The sequence below is a fragment of the Leuciscus leuciscus genome (assembly GCF_965113295.1).
Source record: "Leuciscus leuciscus genome assembly, chromosome: 21".
Classification (NCBI taxonomy): domain Eukaryota; kingdom Metazoa; phylum Chordata; class Actinopteri; order Cypriniformes; family Leuciscidae; genus Leuciscus; species Leuciscus leuciscus.
In genome coordinates, this window is record NC_138745.1 from 8,141,955 (window position 1) to 8,153,665 (window position 11,711).

General features: G+C 35.5%; 1 protein-coding gene across 1 annotated transcript; it reads right to left on the minus strand.

The window, feature by feature from the left end:
* Positions 1 to 851: 851 nt before the first annotated feature.
* On the minus strand, positions 852 to 11,436 carry ube2d1b (ubiquitin-conjugating enzyme E2D 1b). Its single transcript, XM_082151573.1, has 7 exons — positions 11,246 to 11,436; positions 7,480 to 7,543; positions 7,356 to 7,387; positions 6,290 to 6,367; positions 6,104 to 6,209; positions 5,905 to 5,998; positions 852 to 1,363 (listed from the first exon to the last, which is right to left on the minus strand). The coding sequence occupies exons 1-7, from the start codon at positions 11,267 to 11,269 to the stop codon at positions 1,318 to 1,320; spliced, it is 444 nt and encodes a 147-aa protein (XP_082007699.1). The 5' UTR covers positions 11,270 to 11,436; the 3' UTR covers positions 852 to 1,317.
* Positions 11,437 to 11,711: the final 275 nt, after the last annotated feature.

Sequence of the window (11,711 nt, forward strand, 5' to 3'; positions counted from 1 at the left end):
GGTGATGTCACGACGCACGGCGAGCTGAAGCGTCACAGAAAATAGTAATACGTCGAGCTCTTTTCTCTTATTTTTCGTTAAACGTCCACACTGGGTACATTTTCGGGAATATGATAATATTACGAGGCTAACGTGGAGTCTAACATGGATTTTTGTTCCCCTAATAACGGTGAACGGCTGGCTAGCCTTAATTGTAAATACTTCCGGGTAGAAAAAAATAACTATAATTATCGGATATGATAAAAGTCTGTTTATGCGATGGATGTTCAGTTATTGTGTGACTAATGAGAAAGCTGTTAAAAACAAACTGTACTAAAAAAAAAAAAACATTAAGATGGAAAATAGTTTACATAAGGATATAATTTGTGTTCTCAAGTATTGTGCAATTAAGAAAGTCCCTGATGGCATAATTTGTGAAATCCTACTGGGAATGTCGTTGTAATTATGGATATATGAGGACCTGTTTACAAACACCAACTAAAATTATAGCTAAATAGTATGTGAATACCTATAGGGATATATAAATTAGCCTCTAATTACATTATTTTTTATTGTTTAGGGGGTTTAATGGATACAGATTTTTTTTTTTTTTAGAAAGCAACAGAATTAAGTAAGTTTTGATTAAGAAGGAAGAATAAAGCAAAATTGTCTTTCGGATGGATATGCAATATGGCAGATTGATTTTGAAATCAGAGAGTGAATATTCCTGCATTGTATTTAGAGGAAATAGAGGCTGCTTGTGGAACTGATTGGTAACTTGTACTCAAAGCCAGTTCAAATAGTATTTCAGCAAATAAAAGACTGTGTACAAATGAGTGCAAACACAAATTAACACACCAGAAACACAGATGCACGCTTTTAAACAAATTTTAATGCAAAATAAAAAAGAAAAAATAGATCCAGTATAGTTGCTCTTAACTATACAATAAAAATATCTAAAAGAAAATGTAATCTGAATGAACTGAATCGAAACTGAATGAGAGATACAATAAAACGGTTTTCAATTTCTTAATTGCCCTCTTGTAGGGTAACTGCAGTTGTATAATATCATGCCAATCTTAAATAGGATTTATGAAACAAGAAAACAAAGTGCCCAACACCACTGCGGGGATGATCAAAATGCACAAAACCAATAAAAAGCTTAATGTCTTTGTGCAATGCACAGTCCCCTTCAAAATACTAGTTAAGCTATTATTATTGGTCATTTCAGATGGTAAATGTTAACAGTACAATTTGTTTAATAATATAACCTAATCTTACTTTTAGATGCTAGAATTTACAGTGATTTGTGACTTAAAAAAAATGTCCATTAAGTCTTCACATTGCATACTTCTGGGTCCATTCTCTCGCTAGTCTGTTGTACCTGGTTCAAAAAAAGAAAGAAAAAGAAGTTCATAATCAGTCTAGTTTGTCGAATCTGACATCATAACAATGTAACAACAAGTATGGCCCTAAATTACTCGCCCTCATGATGTTCCAAACCAGTTTGATGTTTCTTCTATGGAACACAAAAGGTGAATTCCTGAAGAATAACTTGGCGACTCTTGTCTATATAATGCAAGTGAAAGTACTGTAGCTGTCAATGAACTAAATTAATCTCTTCTGAAGTCACATGAAAGCTTTATGTAGGAACAAAATAAAATTTAATTAAACAAGTAACTGTTCAGTATCTTGATACACATCCGAGTGACATCCAAGGTGTAAAAGGATCATTCATTGCATTGGATCTTTTCAATGAATCAAATGATCTAGTTCACAAAACTCCAGTTCTCGAGCTCACTGACTCAACTGGTGCATCTCAATACTCAAATGAATGATTTCTCATTTGTTTGCTCCTCCGTCCTCCAACCTGTAACCTGGAAATTGATCTACGTCAGCCATCTTCAAGGACATCTCAATTCTCTAATAACCAAGAGAATACACCAAGGGATACACACGTGTATCCTATGCGGAAGTGTTTCTTATCAAAAACTGTCTTCACAAAGGTCACTTTTTAATTCATATTTACCTTTGCAGTTTAAACAAACCATTCATTTCACATACACTCAACATATAACACTAATACTCAATGTGATGCATGTTTATCTGTCATACAATAAATGAAACAAATTAATAGGCAAGTTTTCTGTAATAGTACTAAAAAACTGAATGTGTTTTAAATACACAATAACCAGATTTATTTATTATTATTGACTCCCATTTTGTTTCAATCACATACATTGTCTGATTATTGTTTGTTCCACAGCTAGACGTATTTTAACCTTTTCATACTTTTTAAATTAATAAATGCAAGTTTTCACAATGAACAGATTTATGTTAAATCTAATCAACTAATCTAAACGTTGAAAATAGGATTAATATAAAACCAAATAGCTGCAAATAGTTAAAGGTGCAGTAAGCAATTTCTGAGAAACACTGTTGATATTTGAAATAAATCACAACACAAACCCTTTCCTTCATTGCTCCGTCCCCCAAAATGCACAAACACACAATGCAAGAGTGGGTGTCTCTATCATAGCTGAAGTGCAGTGTTGGGAAAGTTACTTTGGAAATGTAATGGGTTACAGAATATAAATTACCCTATTTAAAATGTAATAAGTAGTGTAACTAATTACTTTATTAATGTAACATTACATTTGATTACTTTTCAAAATTTCTAACAAATGTTTTCAACTGTTAATCAATTTCAAACATTTAAACCAGGCAGGTTTAACCTTACAGTAACACTGATTACTATCAGACTTCCAAAATCCTTCATCACTTGAATTAAGATTATAATAATTTAATTTTAAAGCACAGCCACCACAAAATCAGCCTTTAGCACCTCTTTTTACTTTGAGATTGTCCTGAGGTTAAATACAGATTTCTGAATTTTTAAAAAATATATAATTCCATCTCATGGAACGCATTTTTATCATTCGCCAATGGTGGAAACTCTCAGACAGGTTATAGCTTAGCTTACAGCAGCAATGTGGATTGATTTAATTGGCAGACGTGGAGCGCTGCAAATTCAAACAAGAGAGCCATTCAAAAGAATCAGAATAGCATCGCTTTACTAAATGGCTGGAGGCATTGTGCACATCAAAAATAGGCAAAGCAACAAATTAAAATTGTTTAACATATCGTGGCTTTTTACAGAAAAATATTCAGATGTAACCCTCTTTGTAAATGTTACCATTTTCATAAGTAACTAATTTAACTACACAGTTTTCTCAGAAAATGTGTCGGATTACAGTTACATTACGTAATTAATTTACGTAATGCCGTTACATGTAACTAGTTGCATAGTTACTCCCCAACACTGATGTGAAGCAAAACAATGCTTCGTGAAAAATAAAGTGAAGATGACGAGGAACAAGGAAGAGCAACAAGGAAGAGTTGGTTGTTTGTTTGTCTGGAGCTGCTGTCAACTATGACACTCATAACTGTCCTGTAACTATAGCTAACATTACAACAACAGCATATGTTGGTATTGTGAAACGGCACAACCAATGTAACTCACGTATGGAGCAGAAACAACCAGGGCTGTAATCTCCCAGTTGATTAGTTGATTATTGGTCGATACGTTCTGGCTCGACCAAAATTCTGATTGGTCGATTTTTTTCCGCGTTCATTTCATTATTTTTGCTGCGTTCATTTCATCAGGTGGAAAGCACTAATTGCTAATGGGGGTGTTTTCAGAGCACCCCTGTTTCACAGGTAACAGTCTGTCTTCAGAACACCCCCCTTGTTTTCACTTCTTTTGGATTAGCCCAACCCACTGGAGAAGAGAGACAGATTGAAGAAAGTAGGCTCCTAGAAGGTTTGCTGAATATTATTATTTTTATTAAAGTGGAAGTGCCTTTTGTGTTTAAGAGTAAAAGCTTTAAGTTAATAGTCTATTCGTGTCTCAGTTGCGAAGCTGAGCTCCTATGTTCAGCCTCGCTCTGTGCGAGCTGCACAGAGCGGCTGAAATTATAGTGTCTGTCAGTTATTATAATACATATGACAAAAACAATGGTCTAAATTATGTAGCATATTCCTCAAAAGTTCTTATGATGATATCACTAGTTGACAACATAATACTATTTTCGAAAATCATAGGCAATGATATTGCGCAACGCTGTCAGAGCCGACAGACTCGTGTGACTCATTTCAGTGCAAAATAATTAGGTCAAAAACAATTTAATATTCTGCAAATAGCCTACTCGTTTTTTAATGTTTATTTATAATTCATTTAGGCGGACAACAAGGCTACCAATTACTGCGCACAGTGCGCAGCTAATTAATTTAAAGTTTTTTTTTTTCCTAACGTCATTTTTAGTCGAAAATTTCAGGACTTCAGTCGACCAAGATTTTCTTTGGTTGATTACAGCCCTAGAAACAACACAACCTTGGCGTCCGTTTTCAGGCCTTCCTGCTTTCACCAGCGCTGGAAAGCTTTTCCTAAAGCTCTTGCCTGATTCATGACCCTTATTTTTCCAATAATATTCCTCTGACCTTTTCTCTTTTATAATGTCTCTCAGCCATCTCTCTTTCAACAGTCTTTCTTCAAATCTCCCTCTTGCTCACTCTCTCTCCTCCCCCATCATGAGTGTATACACCTCCTACTGCTGATTGGCTACAGGTGTGTTGTGGTGCTCGGACTGATCCACTTTCAACTGTGTTTTAAATTTAGGGCTTAATATTTTAAGAGTATTTCAACAGGGCATATTGCTTCATTAATAATTATGAATTTCTTCAATAGCCAAACCTCAACAACATTAGGGCAAATTATCAAAAATATTCCAATAAACAAATGTTTTCTTAAAATTTTCCTCCATCCTCATTTTCAATCCTTGCCTCCTTTCTTCACATCATAGTTGTGAGGAGCTTGGACACGAGGAAAGAAAATGAGGATGGACAATTTAAGAAATGAGAAGCGCCCATTGAACTGAACGCACTGGAGGAGAATATTATCAGTGAATAACAGCTTAAATTATAGTCTTTAAGGGCGCTTTCACACTAGCACTTTTGGTGCGCACCCGGGTTCGAATGACGTCAGAGTTCGGTTCGTTTGGATGATGTGAACGCTGTTTTCCGAACTCGGGTGCGCACCCGCGAACCGTACTCGAGTCCGCTTAAAAAGGTGGTCTGGAGTACGGTTCATGTGAACTCGGGTACGGTTCGCTGCTGATATGAACGCAATCGTACCAAATCGCGGAAGTGAACCGCTATTGATGACGTATAATCTGGTGCGTGCCTGCGTGCGTGTGTGTTTAACAACTGTAAAAGGGTCTATATAAACATACCTTGACGAAAAGCGGGATTGACGCACTGCAAGCAGAGAGATGATTTCTGCTTGCCTCCACAAAAATTGTCTTTGGCGGCCGGCGGACATCCCGCTGTCTTTGGAACGGTTTTAATACTTTTGCGGCAGACAGACGCAAGTGTGTTTCTGTATCTTTTCTTTGAAAACAAAACCAAAGGTTCAAAAAAAGAAGAACAAATGTGAAGCGAGCAATTCTATCCATTTTGACCCCTTTTCATAGCGGTTACCAAGCAACGCGAGTACGCGCCAGCTGCAGCTTGATGACGTAAGCGTACCGCGGTTCGGATACAAATAATATAATGTGAACAGTCCATCGGGGGTAGGGGGAGCAATCGAACTCGGGTTTGGAACCGGCAATCGAACCAAATGTGAAAGCACCCTCAAACACATAGCTATTTTATGACTTCAGAAGACCTGAAATATAGCACTCAAGTCACTTGCATTTGACAATACTTTTATGGTTCTTTTGAGTCCCTTTAATGTTGTCTTGCATGCGAAAGAGCAACCAGTGCAGAATTCAAATTGTCTGTGTTCCAAAGAAGAAAGTCTAATGGGTTTAGAAAAACATGAGGGGAATACATGAAGACAGAATTCTAGAAGAACTATATACTTACTTTTCTTTGTCTGATTTGTAGATGTGTGCTATGTCTGGGACTAAGGGGTCATCAGGATTTGGATCACAAAGCAAAGAACATATGGACAAAAGAACTGAAAGAGAGTTGAAAACAATTATCAAAAACAGTGAAATTATGGCAATTACAAATTCTGTATTTCAACTAATAAGCAACAAACAATCGAGGCACACACGAGTACCTTTTGAAACTGTTAGTGCTGGAGACCACTGCGACCTCAGGATGTCCAGGCAAATACTTCCATTACTGTTAATGTTGGGATGGTAGATTTTCGTTGTAAATGCTACCTGTTAAATTGAGATAGGTGTCAAAATGCCATTTTGAAACAACACGACAATTAAATGAAGGTGGGGTGTAACATCACTACCTTTGGTGGCTTGAAGGGATAGTCTGTTGGAAAGTGAATTGTGAGAAAGAAGACCCCTCCTTGGTATGGGCTATCACTCTACAAATTGAAGGAAAACACACAAGAATCAAGACAAACTGTGTAGGTGCATGAAAAAAAAGACAACAAAAATGCTGTCTCTTTATTGACAAATATGCATACTAATAGGTGCTCTGAGATGCTTTGTGCAACCACCTTATTTGTAGGATAACACCGTGTCTACACCGGACGCGGCAAGACAATAAAACCCATTATAATCAGTGATGCTGTCTACATTATAATCAGCGAAGTGACGACAAATTATTGACAGTAAACTGATGCCCTGTTCTATTTCTGACATACTTTAAGTGTGAACCCATACAAATTAGTGATGCGGTGTTGCGGTCTATATTATAATCAGTCAACCCATGATGTCTACTGATTATATTCAGTGACGCTGTCTACACGACAAATTCCAGACAGTAAACTGATGGCCCTTTCTATTTCTGATGTACTTCAAGTGCTCACGCTACTTCTGACACGAACAACAAATGGATTTGCAATGGTTGTGACACCGTTAACATTTATCATCGTAATCTTAAAAATAAATGGTTTACAATGCAAATATTGAACACATTTTTTGTCTACTGTACTGGTACAGTATTTGCTATAATGGCGCATCTGTGTTCTCTTCTTTGGTCTGTCTTTGGCTTCTCTTGCCTTTGTTAACATCCTGTTTACAGACCTCGTAATATTTCCACACAAATTACATTTTGGGAAATGATTGCGATGCAGTTTGTGTGCAGGTTCGGAATAGAGAGCGACCAAAATAAAATTGGGAATTTGCCAGCCACTGTTGAATGAATGAATGGAGACATTTATATAGTGCTTTCATATGTACTACTGTACACCCAAAGCACTTTACAGTCATACAAGGGAATCTCTCCTCAATTAGTTAATTGCATTTTCCAAGTTATTCCTAAAATTCACTTTAAAACAGCACATTATCACATTTAGCAAGTATTACTGAGCAAAGCACACTGCTCAAGGCTAATGATGGAGTACTTACAGGTCCCATTATTGTTGCCTGCCAGTGAAACACTACAAATACAAAAAGAGGATTATTGAAATTTGTCCGCTGTGTCAGATGTTATGTAAAGCAACCTAATTTAATAGACTAACAGTGAACTTACAGTCATCACCAACCGGTCCAGCAGAGCACTGAGCAGGAGGGTCCCTCTGCAAGTCTTGAAGCTCCTGAAATAGAATTTAAAAAAATGAAAAAAACAGGATTCAATTAAAAAAAAATTACATTATTAGTGGAAACCCTGAATGTATGAAGTCAGTTCACACTATCAAAATAGCCTATGTGTGTTTCACCACATGTGTAATTCATCACATTAACCATTAACCAAGTTCTACTAACTTTTGACAACCACAAAATGGCACAATGCTTTTTGCTTTCATTTTGAGCAGCATACGTTGTATTACTTGAATACTACCAAACAATTTTGGTTACACTTTATTTCGATAGTCCACTTTAGACATTTCACTAAATATAAGTAACTTTGCAACTACATGTCAGCTACCACAGTCATTAGAGTATTAGTAGATTGTTGGGTTAGGGTCAGTAAAATAAGTTGTCTACTGACTGACAACTTATTTTACTAACCCTAACCCAACAGTCTACTAATGTCTGTTGTGGGAGCATCAAAATAAAGTGTTAGCAGATAGTCTACTAACACACTCATGACTGGTAGTTGATGTAGGTGCAAAGAATGTCTGGACTATAGAAATAAAAATGTTAGCTAATTTTTCAATATTATGCTTGAGAAATGTGCAACCTTTAAAATAAAAACTAGGATGACATTCATCCATTTTTAAGTGAGGCTTCAGATACTGGCATCCAAATTGGGTTTGAAAAAATTATCAGAGGGCTTTATATAATTTGGGCTAGTTTATTAACCCTATACGTATTTGATACATAATAAGCGTCTAAATTGTCAACATGATCAAAACTTTGCTGAAAAACCTGTTGTACAGAATCTATGAAATGCCTTATGCCTTCCGATTGACGGTTCCTACTTTCGTTTGCAAGTAAACAGAATGATTCTCAAACCGTCTATCATCAGGTCGTTACACACGTCTTTCTGCTGTGAAATCTTTAATCTTATTATCATAAAGTTAACATTAGAATTACTTTTATATTGTTTTCAAGATGAACATTTACTCTACTAAAGTAATGTAGATTTACTTGAAAAATCATATGCATCAAATATGATACATCAGGTTATTGATTAATGTTTAAATGTACATCTCTCAATCAATTTTATGTTTTGCCTCCAAAAAAAACTACAGAGCTTTGAACATAAAACTAAGCCTTTATATCATCTTACTATTATTATGAGATAGAGTGACAACTGAAATGTATATGCATTTTATGCAAGTATTCTGTTATACTGTTAAAAAGATCTCATTGATTTACATTACAAATAATTTCATCTTCATTTTTGTACATAAAAATAACAGCAATTGCACCAAAACAAAATGTTTGCTCAGTTTGGGCATCTGGATAAAATATTGTGAGCTCCATATTCTTACTAGATCATATGTTTATAGTCCAAAAAGCCTAATGCATCAAATATGATACAAACATCAAAAACATATACAAACTATTTTGGTAAAACTTTATTTTAGTGCCTTTGTTACACGTTAAATGTCATTACTGTACTATACATTATGCACTATTACATGCAACTAAGCCTGAAACAAACCCTAACCCTATAGTAAATACATGAATTTAAATGGATAGGTCACCCAAAAATGAAAATTATCCCATAATTTACTCACCTCAAGCCATCCTAGGTGTATGTTGACTTTCTTCTTCAGCCAAACACAATCAGAGTTATATTAAAAAAGATATTTCCAAGCTTGATAATGGGAGTGAATAGTAGCTTGTTTTTTTAAGCCCCAAAAAAGCACATTCATCCATTATAAAAGTAATTCATATGGCTCCAGGGGGTTAATAAAGGCCTTCTGAAGCTAAGCGATGCATTTTTGTAAGAACAATATCTCTATTTATAACTTTATAAACTATAATCACTGGCTTCCGGTAATGGCCGTACGGAAGAGTGACCTCTGACCCGACGCATGACATAGGAGTAGTGTAAGTTTAGTAGAGAGTAGACCTCTTGTGTTTCAAATAAATAGGGGTGGAAAACAAACTTAAGCTCTATCATGTAAAATGATCATGTAAAACTTCTAATTAGTGACAGGTGTTTTGTTTGCTCTATCCTCTGCACTTCCGGGTTCCTCAATACATCATGCATTGGGTCAGAGGTCACTCTTCGGCAAGAACTAGCCTCATACGATGTAACTAAACGACAAAACTAGACTTGTACCGCTGTTACCGGAAGCCAGTGATTATAGTTTATAAAGTAATAAATATGAAGATTTTTTCTTACAAAAACACATGGCTTACTTCAGAAGGCCTTTATTAACCTTTACTTTTATTATGGATGGATGCACAATTTTGGCCTTCAAAATCAAAGTTATTTTTCACTCCCATAATAAAGCTTGGAAGAGCCATGATATTTTTTAATATAACTCCAATTGTGTTTGGCTGAAAGAAGAAAATCATATACACCTAGGATGGCTTGAGGTTTCAATTATGAGATGATTTTCATTTTTGGGTGAACTAACCCTTTAATTAATATTACTCAGTACTTATATTTACACTGTAACATGGACACCTTAGAATAAAATATAACCTAATTTTTGTAATATTTTGCCTAAAGGCTTCAATAAAAATGGTTCTCTTTCAAAAAAGTAGATTTTTCTACTTTAGAAAAGGATTAGATTTTTCAGGAGACTATTATTTAATGTCAGGCTTTACAGATTCAAGTTTCATTATAAAAAATATGTAATAATAATATACATTTTAAATTATAACATAACATAACACAATATAAATGATGATGACTCGGCCTGAAAATGAGACGATTTTAATAGACGTGGATAGATGTGCCTTCTGGCAAGGACTTTGGGACTTGGTGGTAGGGTTTAACAACAACACTGTCTAAGTGCGATACACATCACAGTGTTGCGAAACAGAAACTGTCAAAATGACAAAGTGATGGCGTCACGATGGAACTTCAGAGAATCAGGTTGTGTTGCTTTGTGTCAAACACAAAACACAATAGCGCCTACCGACCATATTCAGATAAACTACACCATATCAATTGTAGCCAAAGTCACTCGAAATGTCCCATCAGCTGTGAGGTTTAACAAAGCACACAAAAGTGGCTTGTGAAAGTGGATGAATCCACACAAAATTGGCCTCGTTTAGTGTGGCAGCTACCGAGCCTGAAACAGGTTTGCTGTCTTTGTTCAGCTCTGGGCCTTCTCGAACACGGAAGAAAAGCACACAAAACATGTTTATTATTGAATAGATGTATCTCTTCAGGAGGTTTTCTCGGTAAGGGGTTTAATAAAAACACGTCTTGATGTAAACAAATGACTCATTTACGCGATTGTTAGATTTTACATGTATATCGTTGCTCGCACACACACACAATACGATGGTTCACTGACAACCTTGACGCGTCACTTTAAGTTCTGGTTTTACCAATATTACTGACAATTAAGAAAAGCACATATTTATTTACATTACTACCAGTATACATTCAACAAACAGCGTAAAACGTCATGATTTGAGCGAAGAAACACTGCTAGTTAGCCGTTATATGCTACATTACATTTATAACGTCGACATATAAGATGTACGCATTATTACGAAACTATTTGACTTGATACAGACTATCAACGCAAAACAATAACAAATAAAACTGTATTAGTTATGTAAATGTTCATTTTAACCCCGATATTTGACATTAACAACGCAAGCAGGTTAACAAAAACTTGGCTAATGTTTGTCATTTACACACACAAAGGTCTTACCTTCTGTATTCTCTTTAATGCCATGCTGCTTTACTGTGTGTACCGCCCCAGATTTACGAGATTATATTATCTGTCCGATATTATTGCTACGAAACAGCTCAGCAATACTGTGTTTCCCTGAGTAAAAAAAAACGAATGAGAGCGGCGAGAAAGAGAGACAGCTGTAGCCCAGCAAGCTCACACTTCCGGTGCGGAGCTGAAACAAACAAAATAAAAGTCCTTATGTATTTTTTTTTTATCTCCAAAGAACCTCAAAGAGAAGCGCTAAAAAAAAGTCAGCAACATTTGCTTTAACAGTGTAGCCTAAATGTATAAAGTACGTAAATTAGAGATATATAGCAAACAAATAATAGAAGGAATAGAAAAAGTAAAGGGATAGTAATAATAATAATAATAATGAAAACAAAAAAGTAAAATAAAACACTGTACTAAATTTCTTAGTGTCAAGAAATTAAACATTCCAAAC